At 35.1% G+C, this 12,390-nt stretch overlaps 1 protein-coding gene across 6 annotated transcripts in view; it reads right to left on the reverse strand.

The window, feature by feature from the left end:
- Positions 1 to 12,390, reverse strand: part of LOC131069597 (kinesin-like protein KIN-12D) — a 114,950-nt gene that overhangs the window by 19,027 nt on the left and 83,533 nt on the right. For 2 of the 6 annotated variants that reach the window (XM_058005117.1, XM_058005119.2), the window contains exons 18-21: positions 10,670 to 10,774; positions 9,715 to 9,794; positions 8,678 to 8,759; positions 8,483 to 8,572 (exon numbers count right to left, since the gene is read on the reverse strand). In XM_058005117.1, coding sequence (XP_057861100.1) covers positions 8,516 to 8,572; positions 8,678 to 8,759; positions 9,715 to 9,794; positions 10,670 to 10,774 — 324 coding nt within the window. In that variant the 3' untranslated portion in view covers positions 8,483 to 8,515. Of the gene's footprint in view, positions 1 to 8,482; positions 8,573 to 8,677; positions 8,760 to 9,714; positions 9,795 to 10,669; positions 10,775 to 12,390 lie in introns of those variants that run through there. The other 4 variants (XM_058005118.1, XR_009112147.1, XR_009112148.2 and 1 more) reach the window with 4 other exon arrangements.

The following is a 12,390-nucleotide window of genomic DNA, read 5'->3' on the forward strand; positions in this document are numbered from 1 at the left end:
ATTCATTAAAACAATCATTTCCTTCCAAGACCACGCCAAGGCAAAGTTGTGCAAAGTCAGAAACGCCTTTTGGAAAACGATGGACAAGGAAACGTCCACAAGAATTAACAATTTTTGGCTCAAATACAAAAATCGCTCCTGTCCTTCACTAGAGGACCAGGGCGAAAAATCCTTAGAAGAGCTCGTTTTGTCTTGAGAGGGCGAATTGAACATGCATAGGACGAACAATAATGACCATTGCCTACCTCACAACTTGCATTGGCGATTGGAAAAGACAAAAACAAAGGGCAAAAGGCAAAATCGCTCCTGTCCCTCACCAAGGGACCAAGGCGAAAATGGTTCTAAGGAGCATTCGTTCCAAAAATTGAATAGATCAAACTCAAGATTTCAAGTAAAATGCCATTTTGGACGTCCAGGATGAAGTGTTGAACGTGAAAAACAAGAATTGCAAGGCTAAAGTATAAGGGCGCTCCTGTCCCTCTCCCAGGGACCAGAGCGATCTTGTTGATGTCCATTATCTTGCCATGCCTAGGCGCCAATATCATCTATGACACATTAAATGCCAATTTCGATAAAACCTTGAAATATTTTTGAAATTAAATTGACATTTAATAAGTGCGCAAAACATTTAATAATTAATTTATGCCTTTAAAAAAATCAAAATTTTAATCATAAAGGCATTTAAAATTAATTATTATTAATTCAAAAATAAAATTGGGGCGCTTGGGGTATTATTTAATGTTTTTATAAAGTCGGCCTCTTCTTTTATTAAATTTTTGGCCTATTTTTCCAAGTCGGCCTATGGGAAATTGCAATGGTAAGCGCCTATATAGTGGGGGCATCTTGAGCGATGTTAATCCATCATTCACTCATTCACTCAAATGCAATTTGGAGAAGAGCAACAAGGTGCGAAATTTGGTCCAAGAAGGAGCGATTTTTGTTGAAGGCCAGAGGTGGAGCGAATTTTCCTCAAGGAGTTGAAGGCTAGAGGTCGTGAAGTTGATAGAAGAAGCACATTTTGAAGACTTCGACCCACATTTTGCCTAGCAAACTTGCTTAATTTTGCATCTTTTCTTAGATTTAGTTCTCAAGTGGAGGTATGGCGAGATTCTCCTAGTCTCAATTTTGAATTTTCAATTTTCAATTTCAAGTGGCTTAGTTAAATTTAGGAAATGATAATTCAAAGATTTATCATGAGGTTTCCTAATTTAAAACTTAAATCCTCTTTCTAGTCTATATTTCCACGTTGCAAAACATGTTACTAATTTTGAAATGTTGTGTAGGTATCAAGATGGCGACTCCCAAACTCGAAGGATCTACAAGTCGGAAGACTCTCATCAAGGAAAATCAAGCCAGATCAAGGACGGTCTCCTCCAGGACGATCAAGCAAGGACAAGGACGACCTCCTCCAGTCTAGCATCGACAAGGATGGCCTTCTTTGGACTAACATCATCAAGATAAGGGCGACCTTCTCCAATCCAGTATTCCAAGGCAAGGTACATCAATCGTCCTGCACATCAAGGACACAAGAAGTCAAAGCAAAGGGTTCGTTGAAGAAGCAGATAGTACCAGATGAATTAATTAAAGCTAGCTTCTCAACAACATCAAGTTGAATATTTACCAAGTTACAAGTGTCAGACGAGGTGGCATCCTAGTCATCACTTCTCCAGTCAGTGTAGTCCACCTTAGCATTTCCAGATTCAATGTACCTAACTCATGGAAGGTGGCACAAACTCCGATGTACCTACCCCAGCTATCCATTGGTGGAATTTTCCAGAGAGGACATGTGTCCAAGCAATACAATTATTTCATTGGTCAGGCATTAAATGTTATGTAATGATTGTAACAAACCCTAATTAGGGTTTTCATTGTAAAATCTTGGCCATTGATCTCGAATTGATCTTAGCCATCGAATTGTATTGAGGGCACTATATAAGCCCTGGCATTTCATTTTGTAATTAGCAATAGTTAGAGAGTTAGAAGATAGTTGGAAGAGTTAGAATATAGTTGATAGAATAGCAATTAGAGTAGAGTAGAGAGAAGGCAAAGATTGTTGCCAAGATGTTGTTGTAAGAGACTTGTAACTTCATTGAAGAAATGGTGAAATTTATGGGTCGATTCGACAATGTGCATGGTCTTTATACTTCTTATATTTGATTTCATGTTATTAGATGAGTGGAAGAAATGTGCTTGATTGGTGGTGGAATTCGTATATCCATACTACTAGCAGTTTGTTGATTGCAGACTTGCCTTGCGTAGTCAACTGGAATCATTCAGCTTAAGCTTAACTTCAATTGTCGCTTCTTCATCGATATGCATCAACCTGATGGTGTCTATGCCTGCGGTGATGATTTGAACATCATAAAGTTTTCCTTCGAAGATCGCACTAACCTTGTGGAGATGTTCCTGTGATGTCAAAACAAGACTTAGTTAGAATTTCATCAAAGATCAATCCATTGTTCTTACATTCTTAGTGTTAGGATTAGATCCTTTCCTCGCCCTCATCTTTTTTCCTTTTTTCAAATCAAAGCTAGTAAGAGCCTATGTTCCAACAATATTCAAAGCAGATCAGACGTTCAATCATCAAATGTAAGTCCCCTTGTGATTCCAGCAAATCACATCATACCACAGAGAGCTTATCCACACGTAGAGACCCTACATACAAGAACCTTGAAGTCATCCTGATTGATCCTTTTTCGCGATATCTTCAGCAATCGGAGGCTTTACTCAAGAGAGGATAAGGTACCTTTAGGTATTTTATTCTGTGTTTGATAGTGTACAAAATACACGTCAACAGGTAACAAAACCGAAACCAACAAAAACCTAAAACCACGATTTTGAGGAAAAATCAGCAAACCCTCCAAAGAGCAAGAAACACGATTCTGTCATAAACCACAAATTTTTGCAAGGTGTTCGCCTCAACAACTCTGGGTGCGACACAAAACAAACTGCAAGAAACCACAATTTTCATGGAAAAAACCTTCAAACCATAAAAACTAAAGTTACAAATCATTGTTTTTTCGAAAAAAAAATGATAAAAAACCTAAAACAGAGAACCCATGAATTTTGAGGACAAAATCAAAAAACCCACCAATATATTATAAACCTAGAATAATTTTTAAGGAAAAAATTATAAAACCAAAATATTTTTGAAGAAAAAATTATTAAAACCCAAAATAATTTTTTAAGGAAAAAATTATAAAATCCAAACAATAATTCTTTTAGGAAGAAATTCTAAAAAACCGAGAATAATTTTTTTGAGGAAAAAAGAATTGTAAAACCCATAATAATTTTTTAAGGAAAAAATTACAAAACCCAAAATGCGAGCCAATAGGTGTAGAAAAACAGAGGCTAGGAGCGGTTACCACAACCCTTCACACACCCGCAGAACACTTCAAGCACATAGAACAGAAAACGCAGATTTCTTCACAGACCCATCATGAGCAGAGAGAAGAAAACAAGTGCCACCGTAGGAAAAAGACACAGGTGCAAGAAAAACGAATGTCATCGAAAGAAAAAAGGCCCACATTTTCTTCACCCCACGATTTCCCACAAACAAAAAAAACCATGATATCTGCAAAAAGTAATGTGTGATTTTAGATCCCTTGCTATAGACTCCGAAATCACGAACAAAAAGTCTCTCAATTTGCAAGAAAACGACACAAAAAAAGGAAAAAATATGTCAAACAAAACATAGAAATCTCCAAAAACGGTCACGCGAAATATACGAGATCCGTCGTGAAGAAAAAAAAAACCAATTGCAAGTTAAACAACAAAGGGGAAAACTAAGGCCTATAAAAAAAACTCAAAGATTACCTTCAACGAGCTCAAAATCAACAAAAATTCTATGCAAATTAAAATTAAACAAAAAGGACATTTCAAGTTGGACATTTGGTTTTTCTAGGGTTGCAACCATAAAGGAAATCTTCCATGGAGCAAAAAAACTAAAACCCAAGCCTTATGGACCCGAAATGATCTTGAAGAGAAATGGAGAAGTTTTGTGCTCGACTTGGAGAAGTTTCATGCTTGAAAAGAGGCACTTGGATAGTATATCAAACCTTCACCAAAGTTGCCTCCCCTAGATGAAGAAGGAAAGTTGATATTGGTTCTAGAAGTTGTCACAAGACAAAACAAGAAGAAGTTGAAGAAAAAGACTAGAATAAATTATCTAGTGCAATGGAAAAATCTCCCAACTGAAGATACTATATGGGAGGGTGCTAAGATGCTTGAAAATCCAAACTTCCAATTGCTTGAGGGCAAGCAATTTTGGAAAGGGCAAATTGTCATGCCCTCTTCTCACATTTAAAATATTTTGGAGACTTGTAGCATATTTTTTATTTCTCATACATTACGGAATAAAGTCAAGAAATAATTTAATAATGATAATATATCATAACTTTATTTTTGTAACATTATAAAAGGACAACTTATGTATTGTTATTATTTTATTAATGAGGGCCTAATGAAATATTTTATTACAAGTGTTTTGAACACCTTTGGAGGAAATATTGGACAAGAAAAGAAAACCCAAAACTAAAAGGTGAACATAAAGAAAAACTTTTGAAAAAAAAGGGCATCCATTGTCATCATTACCAAATTATTTTCTCTAAGATCGAGCACTTGTTTTCATCTTCTTGCCAAACATAAAATTCCTATTAGTGTAAGGAATCTAGAGGACTAAAACCCTCTCAATTTTTATTTAGATTGGATGACAAAAACCCTCTTGTCCATTTGAAGTGATTCCATCCAAGGATTGCATTTGTGCTCATAGTCAAAAGTTGTGCTAAATATTTATAGACTTGTTCCAATTGGCAAAGATTTCATTATTTATATCTCATTGAATAGACATTGGTTGTTCAGCAACAAATCTTATCTACTTTCGTGATTATTATTTCTAAGTACCAAGATTGTTGTACCATGTTAGGGTTAATATATGGTTCAACATCTTTTCTAGTTGTACCATTTTCTTTGCTATCACAAAACTTCATAATATTGTTGGGCATCGTCATACGATATCATTGTGGCTCATTTCACAATTCCAAACTTGTCTTACATGTTTCTACATTTTATTCACTAGTCTTCAACTTGCCATACCATGTATGGGATTTTCCATCACAACAATTGTAAATTGAAATCGTAGCATTATGATATTAGAGATATTTGATATTTATACAATTTATTAATTATTAAGGGTTTTTCCTACCTATTGGGGCTCAATCTAAAAAATGCGAATTATTTCTTGAGTCCTAATCTCATTTTTCCATCATCTATAATCGATTTGACAAAACTACAAATGGGTTTTCCTTGGTCAAATTGCCTTAATGTTGTTCCTCATCATCCCCAATGTTCGTATCAATTGTCAAAGGTTGCAAAAATAAAAAATAGTTATGATTCCTACAAGGTTTTGTTTCTTTTCCTCCATTTCTACAAAGTTGAGAATTTTTTGGAGTTTTGGACATTTTCCACTCATCCAATATCCTATCCTAATTGTCGACACCCCATAAGTTTTGCAAAGTCTATAAGGTCTCCATTTCCCTTCAATTCTTTTGTTTGTAGAATGTTGATGGACTTCCAACCTTCTCTATCCCAACCTCCTATTCATTTCCACATCCCCACATTCTTATCTTATGTTGCTTCTTTCTATTTTCACTTTTGTGGAGTTGCAGAGTCCATTCGTACCCTTTGCATACTTATAAAAGTTTCAAAAAACTTTTTCCATCTTCTATTTCTACTTTCTGACATCCAAATCTTTGATTCCTCGATTGTTTCTCTCATTCCTTGTAGCTCCTCTTTTTTGTGGAATCATATTGCACTTCTGGACTGCCTCCACTTCCTTTCACCGATTTTACATGTTTTTCGCACATTCTAGACTTTCAATGTACTTCCGAACTACCATTTTAATGTCTCATCCTAAATTCCACTTTCAACCTTCAATTCTATACCAAGATCCCACATTTCCCCCAAGCAATTCCTTTGCCCAATTCTTTCTTTTGTAGAGTTTTGATGAACTTCTAAACTTCCATTTTAACTTCATGTCCTAAAAACGAATTCCAAATCATACTCTCACAAAGTTGCCCAATGGTTGTGCCAATCATTTCCTCATGTCATGCAGAGTTTCTTTGGACTACAAGATGTTCTTGCCTCTAATTCTATATCATTTCCCAAGATTTTTTCTAACATTTTCAACTAACTCATTTTCATTCATTAGCATAGTTTTAGGAGTTTGAACTTCCATTGTAATGTCCTATCCCAATCTGCAGCCCTGAAGTGAAAACCCACATCTCCCATCTCGACCTCTATTTTGTATCGAATTTATACATTTATTCTAGATTGCCCCTATCACTACCCAAATCTTCCCAAGACGCCATTAACAACCCAATTTGACTCTTGCAATTGTTCCAAGTGTATTTTCCCACCTAAAAAACAATAATACAACACAAGGGCACAAATTCACATGCATTTTCAATGGTGCAAGTGAGGTCAACCATACTACCATCAATGCAATTGCTGAATTCCAACTCCCGGTGATCTTCACACCTATTCCAAATCAACCATTTCAATTTTTTTGTGGAATTTCCCTTGTCTTGCACAACACATGTATGAACTATTGTCCATCAAATTCTAGCAAGCAATTAGGCGATCAAGCAAAGTGCTCAATTACAAGTTTGTTTTCCAAACAAAGGGTCGACCATTTCTAGCCTTCCACAAGACTAAGCGTCGATGAATTTCTAGGGTTGCAACTACCACAAGTCCAAATGTCCATAGAGTAACATTTTTTGGTAAATCACGAGGTCTTTGTATTGTAAATGATGTTAGTTAATGAACATCTCCACAATCCCATTTGAAGATCTTAAAGAGAATTCTAGCTTAGGGTTTCCTCTTGCCACATTTCCTAATATGATTGTAATAAAGATTTGATGAATGTGGCAACATTCTAATTCATCGCAAGCTTTGTAATGGTCTCTTCTTTATTTACATTTGTCTTACTACAATTTGGAGATGGATCACTAAGTATGTTTAGTTGTCTAATATATATATTTGGTGTATGCCTATGCATAGCTCATTTTCTATTTGGATGTCAAAGTGTTATTTCTCTTGGTAAACTATGACTATAAACCAATGGATTAGGCACTGACCTTGGAATTGTGTGATCAACTATGCACTCAAAATGATAAACAGCTTCCACCAATAGTGTAGGAGTATGTTAGTAGTATGTAGGCACCTCGAGATTCAACAATTCAACCAAGGAAGCATCTTTAGCAAGCCATAAAAGTTCTTACCTTTTAAGAATCAGGTTTTGCATATCTAGATCTTGTACTTTTATGTGCAAAAGGTTAGGCTTTGATCTAATGAGAACCTTTGGGACCAAACATACATTGAGTACTACTACAACAATTTCGACTTGTTTATCTTTAGTTGTGATCAATCATGATAAGGAGACTTCTAGAAACACCCTCTTGCATTTAACTAAGCTTTAAGTGAAAGAGAGAATACACAGTATTAGAAATTGGCCTTAAATCAATTACATTTTGTTGATGAATTGATCGACCCCCCTTTTATGATGACATTTTTATAGCCCTAGAGTGGATTAATTCCTCTAGGAATGTGGGCAGTGATTTTGGAAACCAAGAGCACCTTGCAACATTTTTAGCTAATAATTGGTAAGTGGAATGTTATATTACTAAAGATTTAAATGAACATCATACATTCTCCAACATGTCCCAAGAAACATCGTAATATGCTTAACTTAGTGGGAAGGGAGAAGCGTTCTAGATATTTTAGCGGTATCTACCCGAGTTTTGCCATTTGAAAGCAGATCTCCAAGTGTTATTCCATCTTCTATGATCATCAAGATTTTTTTGTGGCTACGTTCCTCACCAATCTGTTCACATCTTTTAAACATTATTTTCCAATTATCCATTGCTTGTTGAAAATTTCCACAACACATTGAGAAATCATCCATATAGATTATACACAAGGTTTGAAAAGAAACTATTGACTTCTCTCCTGAATATGGCAGGAGCATTGTGAGACATAGGGTAAAATTTTGTAACCATAGTTCCTCACAAGGATGTAAAGGCTGTCTTATCCTAGTCCTGTATTTCCATTTATTTCATTTCTTCCTTCTAACAACATGAAACTCGTATACCATTCTTTCCAACATTACATCAACTAATGATTTACATAATGAAAATCAAGATTATGAGTTTAATTACAGAAATAAATATATAACACTCAAACTGAAAAATACCTTGCTTCCTGGATTACAAATTTTACACAGCTAAAGCATACAATCATAAAGACAGACGTCTACACTTGGGTTTTTTTATACATGTAAATTATGCAATTCACTGAGACAATTGATACGACATGCATTTCCTAACATGGGAAAAACAAGGAAGCAAAATTAACAGATAAGCTTCAAGATTTTCATTTGAACTTTGTTAGAAAGATAACTATTACTTCAAGAATAAGTAATCACCTAATGAACTTCAAAACTAGAAGACATGAGAGCTTAGAATTGTGCATCAATATGTTTGTACTGTTCCTCAGCTAGCTGCTCTGGTTCACCCTGCAACAATTGAAATTTTTGTTTATACTGAAATTGATTCGGCAAACAAAGTTTGCAAATCTAGTTGTGTAACTAACAAAAAGTAGGAAAACCTAACAAACACACCTTAATCGTGTTTATCACTTCTTGTTGCTCAGAGAACAGCTTCTTGAGATGAGCAAGGTGTGTTTCAATCTCACCTATATGTCTGCAAGGTTCGATGTGAATGATGACAATAAGTTATTTTAAGATAGATGTCAAAATAGTTTGTTGAATGAGCATTGATGTCTTTTTGAGAACTAAGCATTGCGAAAGATAAATGTGAGCATACTGCATACAGCAAATAGCAGTAAGATAAATATCAAAGCAATTCATATCTAGCCTTTAGGCATTGAGCACTAAAAACAAGTCCCACAAGAACAAAGGAACTGAAAATACTCAAATCTCAAAAGCATCAGTGCTCCAAAATTGAAAGTTACACTTCTTACAAGGACACAATTATGAGAAACACTTTAGGATAAAAGATAGTCCACTAAACTCCACATTTCATTAGTGTAAATTGTTGTGATTTCCACAGGTTCCCTATTATAGAGGAACTAAAGTAAAGAAATATGTAATATTCCAGATGGAATATTTTATGTAATTTGATTTATATATAATAACCAGCACATAATCACTGATTATACAGCTCAGTTGGTGTTGAATGTATGTCTTTCAGTGGTTAGATGTTGAAATAAATCTTCCATGAAGCTGCCGAAAATCTCTTTGGAATATCATGAGACAATTGTTAGGTCCGCCATTAAACCTTCAACTTGTTTAGGCTCTTGAAAATTTTAATGTAACTGTAGACTTAATCTCTACTGTGGAATATATCTCTCTTTTTTGGAAGAGTTTTTAATCTAAACAGTTTTGTTTTATTGTTAAAAAAAATTTTGGGCCCACCGGCCCTGGGTAGACGAGGGTCCTCTTGGGTACTTAAAAGGACCTGGTAACATAGCTAATCAATGATTGACAAGGTAATTTCAAATGAAGATAGCATAAAGAAAGACTCATCAGTTGATTTTTCAAATATTTAATTCATGGCTCTTCTTCCATATATTTTAGGCAACAAAAAGATGTGTTTGAAACTTTGATTACACATGTAATAATGGAATTATGAATACCTAGCCATCTGGGAATTTGTCTTTCCACACATAAGCCATGTATTCCAGCTTTTCTTGTCTACATTAGAAACCATTTGTACCTGCAGATACGCAAAGCTATAATAAATAAAATTGGTCAGCAATAAGAACCTTTGCTATTGAAACTGCTATCATATTATTTTTCAATAATGCTGCAGAAGGGACACCACTTGTATATAAAAGAAAGAGCTAGCAAGCTCCCTAACAAATGGTTCATAAGGCACAAAATGTGTTGAAGATTTTGCAAATGGGGTAGCAAGTTAAGCAGAATAGATAGTGAAGTCAACTTCATATTTACACATACTTAAGCTAGAGTAGTACTGGCCCACTGTGTATTTCTAGTGTTCCATCCATGTGACTATCACTTCGATGCAATGAAAGTGAACCATTCATGCTCATTAGAGTTTAGTTCATGTAAACCATGACTCATGAAATATGGGTTGACATAGATTTTCTCAAAACTATGAAGCTTCCCAAAAATCATCACATAATTTGGTTGATTGTGGTAAAAGCACTTGCATTTAAATGAATTGTTTAGAAGTCACACCCTTGCAGCACTTGCTGAAGGTTGTGCAAATTGGGTAGCAAGCTAAGTGAGGTTAATTGAGAGATAACTGTATTGTACTTGAGCCACGGTAGTACTGGGATGGCTGACTGCCCAGGAAATCTGAGTGCTTGACCATGTCAGCATCACCAAGATGCAATAAATGCCAAGTAGAATACTAATACTCATGAGACTTGAATTCTTGGAACCATCAGACAGAAAATATGAGTGCATATATTGTCTTAAAACTATGCAGATGAATCCTAAAATTCATGAAGATGCACTGTGGAAACCCAACTTGTATATAAATTTAAAAGATGCTATTGAGTATATATGTCAGGTGCTGAAATGAAATAGAAAAGTCAAATAAATCGAAATAAGGATCTAACATACCAGATCAAGCAGGCCTTTGCCAGAGCTTAGTTCGTGCTGCTGCTTCCAATCAAGCAGTTCAGCTAACTGTTTCATGAAGAAGAAACTAGACAGCACAATCAGAATCTGTCCTCAAAGAATTGAAACTTTACAATACTGATGTTTAATCTTTTAAAAGGAAACTTTTTCCTATAAACACTATTTGGTCGTTAAATTTTTGTAATTGACATTTTTAAAACAAGAGCCTTTTCAGTTGTTCTTTAAGCATAGAAATAAAGAAACCTACATTTACTGACTCCTCGAAGAAATTATACAAATTTCCACATACAAATGTTTTGGCCTCAGAGAATCAATTAAAATTGAAGTCAGCCATTAGTTTACGTGCAATTGTTGAAATTCTTTTTAGACTCCTTGCTATTGCAACTAGCTGTAATTTCAAATCCTATATTTCTGATTTGGTGAGTTTCAACTTCTTTCTTTCTGTTTCAACTCAGCAATAACCACACATAAAAAACTGTGATTGAGAAGATATGTGCTTCAATTTATTGAAAGATAAATAAGCCAAAATGTCTTCGTTAGTTTAATTCCAGGTTCATTTCAGAAAACTTGGCCTCTGAAGCTTTTAGTATTATAAAACAGACCAGTACAGACAGCTAAAAAATTACATGCATTGGCAAAGAATGATGTGAAATGCTTCTTTCTTATGAATTTTTTTTTCAGAATGTTATGTCTGATGTCTCTGTTCCAAATTCACACAACAATCATAAACCCATGCTTCCCTAGTAGTACCAAAGTTCCAACATCATAACTCATTGACATTTCCCCTAACCTAAAAGCAAACAAATTTCCCCTAGTCTTCTACAACAATGAACACTTCAAGTTTGGGAGACAACTTCATTACTTAAATGTTGGTCTGGATGGTAAACAATACTAGTAGTCAGATGAGGGTATTTGTGCATGACTGAGAAAAATTGTGACAGTGACCCGTTGCTGGATGTGTGTCATTATACTCCTAGTTCAGACATCATTAACAAGATTATCTGAGAAAGAAGAGTGACATTTTCATGGTTTGCACAATAGTGACTTCCCCTCTGCTACAAACCCACAAAACAAACTTACACAGGCAAATACTCTTTGCTCTGAAATTGAATTTCACAATTACTAATTAAGATTGCAACACAACAGGAAACAATTTCATTTAATCAAATTCAAAACAACAATTACATTACATGGTCTTCAACCGCCTCTCTAACCCTCAGCATCTTCTTCATTCTGAATCTAAGCTTTGCACATTTTAATCTTCATAAATTCATTTGTTTATGCCCTCTCATAGGCTTCAATGGCTTTCACTTCACTTTGCACCCTCAAGCGCCATTTCCAGCTCTATGTTTTCAAGGCCCCCTCTAGCCGATTTCCCACTCTTTTCCTTCACTTCTTCCATGTTCCAATGCCCTCTCTCTTTTTATATGACAATGAATATCCTGCAAATCATTCTATCTTCTCTTCTTGGTCAACTTGACTGATGCCTTTCTCTATCCTTTATTGAGCTGATTCTACCCATTTTCCTATCAGGTCTCTCCTAAGGTATCCCTCAATCTTATCAATGCAGCTCTCTTTCCACATCATGTGCAATTTGAAAGGTTAAATGTTTTCCTCTAGTTGATGCCATCCACTTTCTAGCATTTTAATAAACTGCATTGACATCACTCACTACTTTGTGCTTGGAAGTTGGACAAATTTCC

Source organism: Cryptomeria japonica, chromosome 3 (genome assembly GCF_030272615.1).
Source record: "Cryptomeria japonica chromosome 3, Sugi_1.0, whole genome shotgun sequence".
Taxonomy (NCBI): Eukaryota; Viridiplantae; Streptophyta; class Pinopsida; order Cupressales; family Cupressaceae; genus Cryptomeria; species Cryptomeria japonica.